Consider the following 15,554-nt stretch of genomic DNA (forward strand, 5'->3'; position numbering starts at 1 on the left):
ATTATACTTGAAAAGGTAGCAAAAATTTTTTGCCACCGAAACCTGGTAGTAAATAAAATATTTAATTTGCACATCTTCATTAAAAATTTCATACTAAAACTTTTTATCCAACTTATTTTCAAGGTTTAAAGCGTATCTTATAAATGTCCCTACTTAACTTAGCAAATTTTAATAGTTTTGTAAAACTTTTAAACCGCTCTAATGGTTTAAATTTGTAGTGATCATGTCTTAGCTTTTTCCTTTAGCTCTAATGAACTAGCTTTTGAAGAATCGTCGGTTAAGCTTGTATTTTTAACACTGTGAAATAAACAAACTATTAATGTTTTTATTCAGTTTAATGCACATAAAATTTTACATAAAAAAACTAAGTTAATTTTCCTCAAGTAGAAACTTAAATTCTTCCACAGTAAAAAATAAGCTTAAAAAACATTCATTTAGTTTTAATAAACTAATTGTAAAGTTTTGTTTCTTTGACTGCACAAGTAAAATATTCAATTTGAAAACTACAAAAATGGTTTCAATTTTCTTTAAACTACTACTAAAAACATCTTTAGAATATTTTTTAAAGTTAATCAATTTGAAAGTAATTGATAAAAGGTAATGATTAAAATTAAACTATGAGTAGTTTTAACATGAGAGTTTCACCGATAAAAAAATTGAACTTTTAAAAAGTCTAAAGTTAAATAATTCATTTACTTAAGGTAATCAAATCGTCATAATTTTGAACTGTTGTGATTGCGGTATAAAAGACAAAATTAATAGCAATGTTACAATGAGGAATAAATAAATTATAATGAGCATTTTACAATAGCAATATATTCATATATAGAAAATTATAAAAAGCTTCTAAAAACAAAATATGAAATGAAATGTTTTACATCAAGATTTTATATAGTAAAAATAATTTATAGAAGAGTAATGCTCCGAAATTTAACCTTCATGGACTGAATTAACTTCTGAACCTGAATTTAGTTGTGGCAAAACTGTTTCGAACGCTTCAATACACTATAAATATACAAAAGAGTTTAAAACATAAAAAATTTACAGAATACGTAGCATAAAGTACATTTTTATAAAAATACATTATCAATTTACGAAACTACATTTGATTGGTTTTTAATAAAACAATATAATACAGAGTGGAAACTCTTTGAATTTAGTACATCTAACAATATCCACAAACAAAACAGTAGTTATGTCAAATATTTATATTGTGCTTTAAATTTGAAAAAACCATTTATAATAACAAAGTTCTGCTTTTTGAAGAATTACAGTCAAAAATATTGTTTAAATGGCTACATGTTGAATTATTTCTACAAAACTTGATCATAAATTTAAACCTTATTAATAATTTGGGTACTTAAAAAAAATATAATTTTCAATTAAAATATAATAATGATATAAGTTTGTTTGGGCTATTACTATCAAGAAAATGTTTAAGTACTATGATAATTCAAAAGAGAGGAACTTAATTATTTAACGATATTAAAAGATTTAAATGAGGTTCATGTTTTAATAAAGTTGTTGTAAATACTACTTACAAACTGGGTGGCCACAGGTTTTTGACAAATTTTCTTCAGGTTTAAAGAGTACACGTTTTTAGGTCTATTTTTAGTTTAAAATTATTTTTAAGGTAAAAAACTGTGTTAAATAGTATAGCAACATTGTAAAGATACTTTAAAGCTACTTTAAATGTGTTTTATAATATAAAAAATTTTGATGGTGTCAAACAAAGTTTATCAATATGATAAGTTTTTTGTGTCAAATCAAAATTTTACTACTTAAGATGTAAAAATTGTTTAAAATTTCAGGTTTTTAGTGATTTTTTTTTTTTCAAAATTCCAGGTTTTTTAGCCTAAATTGTTAATTCCAGGTTTTGTGGCAACCCTGTTACACATCAATATTCAATATCAAACCACATTAAGTTTGAATATAAAACATTAAGTGTACAACGTTACAGTAACAACAGTATTAATCTTGCTTTTAATAAAACCTTTTTTAAAACTTTTTAATTGCAAGAGTAATGCAAACTAACATTTTGATGATATTTTATTTCTTGTGCTGCATGTTCGTCAAATGCCTGCGCAATCTCCACTATTCTCTTAGCACTCCATTGTTCGTACTCGCTTTTAAGCTGGTCTGTAAATTCATCCAACTGCTTTTTGGCAGAATCACCCTTCGCTGTCACCTAAAAACAGTTTTACTGAGATTATCTTACTTATTTTTGTGTAACCGTAATTATTATATAATTATTATTTTATTGATAGACTACCAAAATGAACTAATTAAAATAAATACTTTATGTTTAAAGCATAAATTAACCTACATTCTTATGCTCAATCAGTATTCCAATATTGTAATGAGATTAAAAAGAATACTTAAATTAATCATGACTTTCTGAACAATTTTCGCACGATAAACAAATCTGCAGAAACTTTTATAAATACCAATATCAATTTTGCAAAAAAAAAAAAACTAAAAAGTTGAAAAACTAACGTCTAGTATTTGCTGATCAAGTTTCTTTTCTTTTTGCTGTCTCACTTCTTCGGCACTTTTGCCCATCATTGCTCCAAGTGAATAGCTCTGGTCCGACTTTGGAAGCTTTATTATTTATTAAGTTGAAATTTTATATGCAAAAAGAAGACTAGTATTTTCATTAGGTTTTGTAAGACCATAATTTATATACAGTCTGTAGGTTTAATTTTTATTTATTATAAACAAATACACTTCAGAGACTTACGTTTTCTCTTTCTTCACATTTTCTTTGCTTTTCATCCATTATTTTTTCATAATTGTATTGAGACAAGTCGCGTTTTTTCATTAAATTTTCCACTGCATCAGCATAAAGTACATATTCCTAAGAAATTTTTGTATTTAAAGGTAGGTCAATTACATTTATAAAACAAAATCTATGATTATTTTGTTGAAAAAACTGAGTATTTTAACTTTATTAATTTGACTAATTTTATTCTAAGTTAAAATATAAATTTCTAAATTTAGAAGATATGAATTATGTTATGGTGGTAATTTTTTTAGTTGCAGTAAGGATAATTTTAAAGATACTTATTTACCTGTAAAGTACTGGTTGTGGCTTACATTAAAAACTAGCTTATCGAGTACTTAATTTTTCAAATGTTATACAAACATAAAACTATTTGATATAAACAACCTTATAAAGTGGAAATTAAAGTAAAACTAAGTAAGTGACTAATTTATTTACAAACATTACGTGAACTATACATAATTACTTAGATATAATTATATCTTTAATTAAAGAATATACCAAATAATGATAAGTAAACATAAACAATAATAAATGTTATTCTAATTTTTAATCGTGTTGCTACTTAGTTCAAGTCAAATAATCAAGTTTTAAAAAAATTTAACATAATCATATTTTCTTATGGGCTTTTACGATATCAGAACAGTTTAGTCTTGAAAAAAAAAATAAGAAATACTTTTTGCATACTTTGATTTTTGCACAATTTGATTAACATTTCGGTTTATACAGTAACAGCTAATAGTTTTTTAAATTTTGAAGCACAAAAAATTTATAACTGTATTTACAAGCCTTACTTATCAATTCGTTAATTTGCAAATTTGAAGTTTTGAAATTATTTTACGGTATTGCAGAATTTCCAGTCTTTCATATTTACAATCTGATTTTTTGAGCCACAACTAACCGTAACATTTGTTGTTTTATGAAGATAATTTACACATTTTTATTTTAAGCATTTTAAAATCAAAAAAATAAAACAAAATATATTATTAGTATTTAGCTGAATTGATACATTTGTGTCATTTATACTCTATCGAATGTTTAGCTTAAAAGTTGCTAAATACAAATCTTAAACAAATTAATATGCTTATTACTTAAAGTTCAAACTTTCGGTTTTCAATTATACATAAGAAAATGCTTAAATACTGACTTGATTTCTACTTGGGTAAAAAACACTGTCTTAAAAGTAGTCAAATAAATATTACTAGTTAAGTAAATAAAATGTTCTCTAACCAATAATTTATTTTATTTTTACCGAACTAAATTAATGATATAATTTCCTATTTTCTAACCCTAGTAAAAACAACTTAATTTAAAATTTTACATACAATTTTAAATCATTTATACAGTCTTAATAAAATAAATTGTAGCAATAGAAAAAGTTTAGTATACAAACTTTGTCAATCAAGTTCGCTAGCTCACAAAATTGAATTTATGTTGAAGAATTTACATTACTTATTTAGTTCACATTGAAGTTAAAAAAGATCTATAAACTATTTGATTATAATGTTGAAAATAATTTATCCGAGCTCAATGTTTTTTAAAACATTCATTAAAACAAAACTAACTAAATAACCTTTATTCTCATTTTACTTTTTAGAATAGATCATGTTAAAAGTTCTCGACTTAATGATAAGGAAAATGATCAATTAAATTTTTTAATTTTATTAACAAAAAAAAGTTTCACTCGTTTGAACTAAATCAAAGGAGATTATCAGTTGAATAAAATTTTGTTCAAATACAATCTTAAATAAAAGTAAAAAAATTACTTGATTAATAAAAAAAAACATTTGAAAATGCTGTAATATTTAGAAGAGTATAATATGTGAAATTTATCTTAGCTAAATTCTACTAATTGCAATTTCATTTTTTTTTGAACTGATTTGCTCAGAATTTTTACAAAAAATATACATTCGCTGTCCTTTTATAGTGAACTTCAAAGGGTTCCTACACCTTAGTTATAATCATGACAATAAATGAGTTGTGAAAACTGTTTTGTAGTGAAAGCAAAATCGTTTAAATTTAAATTTGTTTAGTATTTTGAAGAATATACATAGTGACGTTAAATACTAAGGATCATAATCAAAATCGCTTAGGGTTCAAGTTTCTGTTGAACTGTTGTTTTCTAACAAAAAAGAAACGCCCCCAATAGAATAAAGAATTCGCTCACGAAGTTATTTGTGTTAAAGTAAGTTAATAAAACAAAGTGTTTAACAAACTTGTAGTGGGGGGAGAAATGTGGATTGCTGTTTTTCACAATTTTTCTTGGAAGCTGTTACACAAGATTCCATGCATTCGGACAAAGAGGTGAGGATTGGTGCAATTACATTTTCCTGGCTGGCCCATGAGGCAAAAGTTGGTGCAAACTCCTCTATTTCATCAGCGTAAGCTGTTACAAATTAGTGTAAATAAACATGCTAATAGTCTGTAAATAAGTAACATAGAATTTTTTTTATTGACTATTTTCTAAAAGTCGAACGATTTATATCTTTCTAAATACGTTTACGCAAAAAACAAATCCGTCATTTTTAGTATCTAGAACTATTAGAATTGGCTTTGTAATTTTTAAATTTTTACATAAGAAGCCAAATACTAAAAAATTATATACAAAAAGACATAGTTTAAACTAAAGACACTTTTAAAGACGAAATAAAAATTAATAAAATCTACTCAAAACAAAAGAAAATGATTCTCTAGTTTTCTTTTGTCTTGCCTATAAAAACCAAATTCTTAATAAAAAAGAAAATAACATTCTAATGGTCCACTCAAAAAGTTATATATTCTCAAACTTACCTTTAGAAATTCAGAAGTTTTAAAGCATTTCGTTCTGACAAAAGCAATATAACAAAAATTTATAGATTAAGGCTACGAAAAAAAAAATGCTTGTTTAATAATTGATTCGAAACTTCATAAACTAGTCAGAAAAAATAGATTCATATACTTTTCTTTTAAATTTTAAGCACTTGAACTTAAATTGAGAAATTTTCAAACATTCTAACTGAGATTTTGCTAATTGTTACAAACAACGGAATAAGCCTGACGCGTATGACCATATTGTTGCATAACTTACTTGTGTTGAATACTTTTTAATAATACTAAATAACTTGGTATAAAACATTTTAAAACTTAAGCAGGGTAATAATTTTATATGAAGTTATATAGTAGCTGTGTCAGATTTATACATTTAAATAATAAAACAACTTCGACTAAGAGAAAAAAATCTCAATAGCTTCAAAATAAAAGATTTAGAAAATTAACATAATAAATATATAACAGTTTGCTAAAACGCTTATGTCAGCTGATAAAATCTTGTAAAAAGTTGAAAACTCGTACAATTTATTTTTTTTAATTAAAAAACAATGTATCCCTGTTTATTTTCGACCCTACCATCAAAATTCACAAGCATAAAATATATTTTATAATAACTACCAACTTGTTTAAAAAGTGCAGAAGTGCGTTTTACTGCTAAGCAACTTTCAAATTTCAAGAAAAAATTTTCTTGATACATTTAATAATTTTCTTATATAAAGGTATTATATATTAAACATTACTTCAACTAAAAGCTTTGATGCTCTAAAAACTACCGCTTGGATGATTATTAAAGTTTTGATACAAAACAATCGATTTGACCTTAAACAAAAAATAGTTAGAACCAGTGGCGTCGCGTGGTATTTTTTTTAGGTGGTGCAGAATTTAAAAAAAAATCAATTACTTTAATAAAAATATATTTTTACTGTCAAGTTTGAAAACAACTGAACTTTTGCTACACCTGAAGATAAACTTTGCTTTTAAGGGCATAGGGGGGATAAAACACTTTTTTCACAATTTGATCTTATTTTATGTAGTTTTTACTAAGCTATAAGATGCTTTTTACAGATTTTAAAAATTCAGTACATGTTTTAAGATATAGCCGGTCAAAGTCAAAGGCAACAAAAGGTTCATAATGGGAGGCACAAACTAAAACAGTGTTTAAAAAAATGTTTTAACCCCCCCCCCCCCCCCTCCTCCCCTTTATGCCCTTAACATCTACTTTAGAATTATTTTACTGAAATTACTTTATACAGTTTTAATTTAACTACAAGTCATCTTTTATCAATATTAAAAATTCATAAAAATTTTTGAGATATGGTAATTCACAGTCAGAGGTACAAATGAATCCTTATTTTTATAATATAAACTCAAACAACAAAAAAATCAAATGACTAAAATCATATCTTTTTTTTATAAGTTGGCCTCAAAATCTTTAGATGTTTCTTTTATAAAACAAAAAAAATTGCTAAATTAGATATTTAAAATACCAAAAAAAAAAGTTATAACAAAAGTTTTTTTGTTGTATATATAAAAATATATATTGATACTTAAAAATTTAAAACTTCTCTTCAACAAAAGTATAAAATTTTATAAAAATTAGGATGAAAAAGTTTAATTAAAAATTGTTTTAAAAATGATGGAGAATATAGGTTTTCAGTAAAATTGTATTTTTTGCTGTTTTGGTTTGCTCCTTATATAATAAATCATTGTACTCTCTGGCTTTGACTGGTTGTAACTAAAAGTTTAATTGGAAATTTCAAGTTTATTAAAGAGTAACTATTAGCTTTCTGAAAAAGCTAAAATAAGAACAACATGTAAAAATGTGCCTATACACCCTTACCCCTCACTAATTTGCACATTTTTTTTACAAACATTAAAATTTTTATAAACTTTTTTTCTAATTTTAATGTTTTTTGTTGGAGTTTTAAAATTCAATAGTTTTTTAAGGGTATCTTTTCTTTACATAATTTTAATTTGTTTTTCATTTTGATGACAGTATTTTTGTCAGGAGCTCAACTTTTTTAAGTTTAGTTGTGAGGCTGTTGAACTTTTCATGAACTTTAAAGATAACTTATAAATATATAACCATTATAGAAGTAAAAATTTGGTTAGTTAGTTTTCATGTGGCCATAGGAGTAAAACACTTATTTTTTAATTTTAAATAAGCTTGTTATTTTCAGAGTAAAATTAAAACTGCTTTAGTCAGCCTGAATATTTTTCTAATTTGGTTTGTTTTAATTTATCTTGGGTCATCTTGAGTTTTTAACATTTCTAAGTTATCCTGATTATGAGGCAAGGCAACCATGTTTCAACAATTTTATCCAAATTTTTTGCTTTGTTTATGAAAAAATTAAACCAAAAGTCATATAAAGTAGAGGTAGACTAAATTTTTCTAAAATGTTAAACTACTCTAAGTAATCAAAGTTTCTAAGTTAAGGCTATTTACTTTATTTAAATATGTGATTGTTTAAATAATACTATTTTTTATTTAATATAAACCTAAAATATTTTTCTGTAAGAGTGAACTAGAAGTTTATAATAAACTTCTTAATTCTTTTTTTCAGAACTTAATTTTTATTATTTATTTTATTAAATTTATGATAACAATAATCAGTTATAGTTAAGTTTATGTATGCAGATTAAAATAAAAAATCAAATTTTTAAGACTTTGGTGATTTCGGGTTTTTATCTTTTTTTCAAAATATGCAATTTATGACAAATCTTTTAATAGAAGTGATCTGTTAAATTTAAAAAATCATGTGGGTACATAAACTCAAGTTTAATCCTTTGCAGTAGCTTAGCTTTGTTTTTATTTTATGTTTACAATAGCTTGTAGATGATACTTAAGCAGTCCTGTTTTAGGAAATTTTCAACTTAGCTTACTTACCGCAAGATATTGATTTTGCGGTAATTCTTGAAGAAATTTTGCTTTTTTGAGTTCATTTGCGGCAGTCAGTTAAGAGTTTGCGGCAGTGAAGCGGGCAAAATGGTCGTTTTCAAAACTGAAGTTTTAAAAGAGATTTCGTTCAAAAAAATAACGAAAACGTTATAGATACTTTTTTTTTTCTTACAAAATTTCAAGGTGGTGCAGTTGCGGCAGTGCAACACCCCACGCGACGCCCCTGGTTAGAACCATCAAAAAAATCAGTCTCAGTCTTATACAAACGCTTTTAAGAGAAAGCGTTTGTATAAGACTGTTTTTTTTGATGATTGTTACCATTTTTTGTTTTGGTTTATCTAAAATTCGATCCTGTCCAGTCTTTAAAATCAAAAGAGCAATACTACTTTTATCCCTTTTCAATTTAGATTTAACCTTATTTAACTATTTCATTTTAGATAATATCAACCACCAACATTTTTTTTCTTCAACAACCCTTTCTGCAACTCGCACAAGAACTGACAACTTATCCTTGAACTTCCTTGTTCTTTCACTTTCTTTCGATAAAAACTCGTCTGTATTTTTACATACGCCACCTTGTGATAGAGATTTTACAGATCCACCAAGACGCGACATAAATCCCTCACCACTCAATTTCTTTGTCGCAATTAGCTCCTGTTTAAAAAATTACAAAATGCTAACAGTTTGTTTTAAATAATTAGTTAAATACTTTTTATTGAAAATTATATCTGAAAAAATTTCAAATATCATAAGAATGGTCAGAAATATTGATTAATTTAAAATAGAAGATAATTTTATTCAGATTGTATACATTAGAATTATATACTGTTTAAAACAAAACTTTAGTATGATAACAACGTAAAACAAATTTAAAGTTTTTGATTTTTACTGAGTTAATGTGTTTTTTGAGAAAACTCTATAAAATTTAGGTTATTTCTAAACTTACAGGCGCAGTTGCAGTCAGAAATATTTTTAAACTTTCACTAAACGACAACTTTTTGTTAAGGGACAATCTCAGCATAAAATTGTTTAGAGCACGACAGCGGGTTTTGATAAAACCTTGTGAAAATCTGTCCATTACGCTCTTCACTACAAATTTTGATGGTAGCGGCTGTTTCAAATTATAATTTAAATATAGCTAAATACAAAAAGGGTTCTCTTATCAGGTTGCACATCGTCAATGAGTTTAAGTACAATTAGCTATCACTTCAGATTAACTTCTTTTTGTGACTGTTTAGGATTTACAAATTAGTATTTATTTATATAATATTCTAAAAGTATATTCAACTAGAAAAAAAAAATGCTTTATCAGAAAACTTTGAATAAACTTAATTTAAAATAAACCATCAATAGTTATTAAAAAAATACAAAATATTAAGACTTACAGGTATTATATAATAAGGATATTCTGCTTCTAGTTTGTTCTTCAACCAAACAAAATCTTGGTAGCGGCGGTACACCTCATACTCACTATCATCAAACTCACTTCTCGTAGTCTAAATTTATCAAGCTTTAAAACAAATATAAGTTACAAATAAAAATAAATAAAACTATTCAGAGACATTTTTTATTTTATACATGCCATATGTATATATAATTTAAGCTGAAAGTTTAAATGTTGGTTGAAAATTCAACTTACAAGTTTATATATTACTTTTGATGTAACAATTTATGTTATATATATATTCAATAGAACACAGATGTTTTTGTGTCAAAACTTTATTCCGACTAACGGCGTTTCACTGCTCTCAAATAAATTTAAGAACAGATCTACGTAGTCTATAAAATATTAACACATATTAGAAAAAAAGCATGTATAATTATGTATAGTATTTATGTGAGTAGTAGCTATAAACGAACTTTATGTTTTAAAAAGAAAGTTTGGAGTAAATACATAAAAATATAAAATTATCTACAAAAACTTTTAAACTATAAAGTTCGTAATATGTAATACTATTAGTTACAACTACTTACGTAACAAGTTTAATGATAAGATAGTAATTCAAAATTTATCAAAAAAGGAGGAACACATTTTTTATATTATGCAAATAAACATAAGCTAAATCAACTATTAGTCACTAAACAAATCTAACACAATACAAAAACCCATATATATTATTAAAGGTTAAATAACAGATTTTTTATTAAAATCCAGTTAGTTGCCTTATTTTATTATGTTATTGTAACTAATGCATAGTTGTTTTAGAAGTATACTAAACAAACTAATATAAAAACCCAAAGACCATTACAAACATTTTTGGCTACTAAAACTATATAAAAAATTTACAAGTATTTTAATTAATGAGTTCAATGCTAATGTAAAAGATAACCTTTGTGGATAGCTTATAAGTAATATAAGTTTCCATCGTTTCTACATGCTTTTTTGGGTCTGTTACAGTGATAAAGAGGTCATTTTGCAATGATGTATCAAAAAATGAATTCTCAGTTGGAATATCATCTGTTTCATGGCCAATATCATCAAACAAATCTTTATTTTCCTGTAACAAAACATTTTTTTATAAGCAAAACAAATACTGAGCAAATACATACACATTTTAAATAAAACTTAAAACTAACATCGGCTAAAATTAATTTTTAACTGATGTATTGTTAACTTATGAAATATTTTTAAGTATTTTCGTTTTAATTATCATTTTTTAGGTTTCCTAACTACAATTATAAATTTAACTTGATGATTTGAAAGATTTCAAAAAAAATAGTTATTATTTAGTTGATGTAAAAGTTATTGTTTTTACTTTATAGATAACGATAAAAGTTGTCGACTTAATGATTCTATTTGAATAAATTTTATTCAACTGATGATTTCGTTTGATTTAGTTCAAGCGAAAAAAAACATTGTTTTGTTAATAAAATTTAAATTTTTGAATTAATGTAAAAGTTATAACAAATAATGTTTATATGGTTTTGTTTTATTTTCTGGTAATATAGTCAAAATAATAAGAACTATAAAATATATTTATGAATCGCAAAATAGTCATACTTATCAGCAAACTGTATGGAACAAAGCTGTTAGTATTATTGCATGCATTGTTTTATTATAGATTACTTGTTTATTTATTAATAAAGCTTCTTTTAAATAAGCGTTTATTATTATGAATAAAGTACTTTGAATTGATTTTAAGTGTGTTATAATTTATAACTTAGGAATAAGTTACTTTAAGTAAGACACATTATTAGTAACTTTAGCATTGTAAGCTACTCGTAAGTAAGGCAGTCAGTTTAGCTGAAGTGCTTGGAGACTACATAAATTAATTTTATATCAAACATTTTTTTTTGTAACAAAAAGGGTTTCTACTCTTTGAAGTAACAATATATTTAATTGACTACAAGCTAGCAAGTAAAGATCAAAAACTTAAAATTTATCAAAGTAGCTGTTGCACAACTTTTTGAATCTCTACAAAGAGAAAAAGGACCAAAAACTAATAAATTATTTAGAAGTTAACAAGTTTTAAAACAATCATTTAGCTTCCGATATTGGATTAACTGAAATTCCTTGAAAAAAATTAAAAACTAGCTAGAGATTAATATAAAAAATGAAAAATGTTTCCAGTAAATTTGAGCTGAACATAAACATAAGCAAAGTGTAATAACTTTATCACAGGCAATATTTATGGACTAAAGAAACAAGATGAGAAGATTTTTAGGATCACTCAAATACACACTTAAATTTACTTTAGAAATGGGGTTTAAGTTACTATCTTAAGATGAAATCCTTAATAATTCTGACTGAAGGTTTGAAAAAAAATTTACCAAACTATTCGAACTTTTTTATAAACAGGGTTGAACTCAAAACTCTTTCAGTCAAATAACTATCTTATGTGAATAAAAATAAATCTGGGTGACCTTAAACTAAATTGGGGCATCCTGAGCTATTTCAAACCCTTAAAAAAAGTGTAGATAACATTTCAAAAATATTAAGAATAAAATTCTTCAACAAAATTGGTTATGAAATAACAAAATATTGAAACTAAATCACTTATATCTCATTCAAAATCTAGATTTTAACTGGCTTGAGATTTTCATAAATCTTAAACAATGCTGAGTTTTGTATAAAGAAAACTATCTTGAGTCAGCCTTGGTTAAAATCTTTTAATATCCTGAGTCATCCTGAGATTCCTAAAAATTTCAAAATTTCCTGAGTCATTTTGAGTGTGTGGAAACCCTGTATAAATAATATATAAAATCTGGTTCAATAAAACATCAAAAATTATGTTTTTTTTATGAACAAAAAATGTTTAGCTCTTTGTAATGCTATTTATAACTGCTAAAAAAATAGATTGACTATGAAAAGAAGCAAACTTAAGAACAAACAAAAAACATCAAAATAATATAAAAATAAAACAGATTTTACTGCAGTGGTTGAATTAAAGTAAAATATCGGAGTATAAAATATTACTTTCCTATATAACTTTAGGCAGAGAAATTTAAAGTCTAATTGATAAAAATTTACAATTAAACTTTTTTTCTCATAAAAATATATTATAATAAACATTAAGTTATTTAATAATAATTATAAATACATTATTATAACGTTAGAATCGAAAATTATCAAAAGAAATTAATATATAAATACATAATTGTTTTTTTTAATACAAATTTGTAATCAAAAAAATTATTACAAATATGCTTTAATAAAAAAACATTTAAGAGAACCTAATTTTTGTGTATTTAGCTTTAATATATTGATATAAAAACTAATTAATAGAATAAAAGCATTGAATTTTGTTAGGCAATAAAATTTAGCAAGTAGCAACAACATTAGTAAAAGTATCATTAAACACTTAATTAAAGTTAAAGTCATAAAACTTACATCACTATCTTCGTTTTCACTATTTTCGTTTGTTTTATTAGATAGTTCTCTTTTTTCTGCAGGGTTTTTTAAACTATCTTCTGGTTCATTTTCAACCTATAAAAATAACTCTGTTTTTGAAACTAGCATTAGCTCTTTTTTAATCTAAAATGTTTTTTGACTATTTCTAATTAGTAAAAAATATATTTAAATGTTTCATTCACTCCCTATACTCCTAAGGAATATTTTGATATATAGTTATTTATATATAGTTAAGGCCATAGGGGGGGGGGTAGGCCATGTTTTTTACAAGTTGATCTTATTTTATAGAGTTTTTACTAAGCTTCAAGTTGCTTTTTACCGTTTTTAAAAATTCGAATTAGTTTTTGAGATATGACCGGCCAAAGTCGGGCCGCATAACAGGTTCCTTATGGGGAAGGAAAAACTAAAACGGCAAAAAAAGACTCATGCATTCAAAATCTATCTCCTCCTTCATTTTTTAAGCAATCTTCTTCAAACTTTCACAGTCTATTCTTTATACAATAACAAAAAAACGTTATTTGTGACTTTAAAAAATTTCAAGTAAAAATACCTTTTTTTCGAAAAAAAAAAATTTTTTTTTGATAAAAAATCACTTTTTTTTAATAATTTTTGTCATAAAATTTTTATTTTTTAAAACTATTAAAATTCACAAATAACGTTTTTTTCTCATAATGTAAGGAACATTTCCTGAAAATTTGAAGAAGATTGCTTGAAAAATGAAGGAGAAGATAGATTTTAAAGCCCGTTTTTAAAAACTGGAGAAAAACGGCTTTAAAGTTACCCTTTATAAAGACAACCCTTTATATAACCGGTCATAAAAAAAAAGTTACTTAATATTTTTAAAATCTAAAAAAAGCATCTGAAAGATTATAAAATTTACTATAATATAAGTCTATATGTTATTTTTGGTCAAAAAATGGCTTCTACCCCCCCCCCCCTATGGCCTTAAATATATATTTAAATTATGTAATAAACAGCTTGTAAAAATTTCAAGATACAAATGTCATACTAATAACATAGCTAAAAATATACTTTGCGGGCTGGAATGAAAAAAAGTTTTATCAGACTACGAATTAAAAAAAAAAGACAATAAAATAGAGTCCAAAATATTGAAACTGGAATTAAATAGTCATTTGTTAAGCAATAAAGTGTACAATAAAATAATCTAAAATAAATTTAAAAACATTTGTTGCCTTACGTAGCCTGATTCTAAGGAAGAAAGTAATTTTTAATTAAATTTTAAACACGCCTAGTTTAGTAGCAATACAACAAGTATCTAAATCATTTTTCATACTTAACTTTAAATATACTGTACTTCAAAACTATATAAACTTACAATGCTTTCTACATTTTTAGTTTTACTTTCCACATCAAATAATTCCTTTTCCTCTGTAGAGTTATCTTGAGATTGTCTAATTTCATCTTCTTCAACCTAGAAAAAAAATACTGAAAAGTGTTTAATTAATCATTTAAAAATGTGCTACTTACAGCAATATAACTTAAAAAAAATTTTTTGTATTAACTATACTATCTATTTTAAGTGCAGCTTTTTTATAAACAACTTCAACTATAAAATAATTAATACCCTTGACCAATTTTTAGATAATTTATTAATATTTTTATACTTTAACTTAGTTAAGTTAGCTAGCTTATAATTTATTGCATAAACACTTCACAATAATTAATTATATATTTGCTTCAAAAATATAACTAATAAACTATGCATAAAAATTTCAAAACATACTATGTTGTCAACTTTATCAGACAAAATATCTGATTCATCATTTTTATAATTCTTATCAAGTTCAACTGTATCGTTTTTAATTTCTTTTGTTGTCACATCTCTATCATCTGAAGGACTACAATCATCATTTTCTAATAAAGGTTCAGTAGTTGTCTGATTTTCTTGAGACATTAAATGGTTTAAATAATAACTAAAATATTTCTACACTTTTTTATAAAACTTTTTTTTTAATAATTTGAACTTTTAATATTTTTTTTATTTGTAATATATACAATTACTTTTTATAAAATTAGTTATAGTAAACTAAATTAGTTTAAGTAGCTTAACATAGTTATTTAAACAAATTTAGCTGTGCTTAAATTTATTTTAAAGCTTTTCATAATTGTTTTAAGTAGTATATAAAAAAAATACTGTATTTATTATGTAATTGTGTAAAAAGTCAATGTAAACTGACTAAATACGAGTAATA

The 15,554-nt window shown here is 24.6% G+C and overlaps 1 protein-coding gene across 1 annotated transcript; it reads right to left on the reverse strand.

Moving 5' to 3' along the window:
- Nucleotides 1-570: 570 nt before the first annotated feature.
- LOC145831373 (sorting nexin-7-like) lies at nt 571-15,283 on the reverse strand. Its single transcript, XM_082938619.1, has 12 exons — nt 15,086-15,283; nt 14,678-14,773; nt 13,321-13,416; nt 10,820-10,987; nt 9,875-9,985; nt 9,436-9,600; nt 8,945-9,143; nt 4,999-5,168; nt 2,741-2,857; nt 2,497-2,601; nt 2,036-2,188; nt 571-1,005 (listed from the first exon to the last, which is right to left on the reverse strand). The coding sequence occupies exons 1-12, from the start codon at nt 15,254-15,256 to the stop codon at nt 931-933; spliced, it is 1,626 nt and encodes a 541-aa protein (XP_082794745.1). The 5' UTR covers nt 15,257-15,283; the 3' UTR covers nt 571-930.
- Between the last annotated feature and the right edge of the window lie 271 nt (nt 15,284-15,554).

This window comes from Thalia democratica, chromosome 1 (assembly GCF_965202585.1).
Source record: "Thalia democratica chromosome 1, ktThaDemo2.hap1.1, whole genome shotgun sequence".
NCBI classification, from domain to species: domain Eukaryota; kingdom Metazoa; phylum Chordata; class Thaliacea; order Salpida; family Salpidae; genus Thalia; species Thalia democratica.

Coding starts and splice junctions, on each gene's coding strand:
- LOC145831373 (XM_082938619.1), bottom strand. CDS start 15,256: ATGTCTCAAGAAAATCAGACAACTACTGAACCTTTATTAGAAAATGAT. Junction 14,774..15,085: donor CTGATAAAGTTGACAACATA/GTATGTTTTGAA, acceptor TTTTTTTTCTAG/GTTGAAGAAGATGAAATTAG. Junction 9,144..9,435: donor TTCTGACTGCAACTGCGCCT/GTAAGTTTAGAA, acceptor TTTTTTAAACAG/GAGCTAATTGCGACAAAGAA.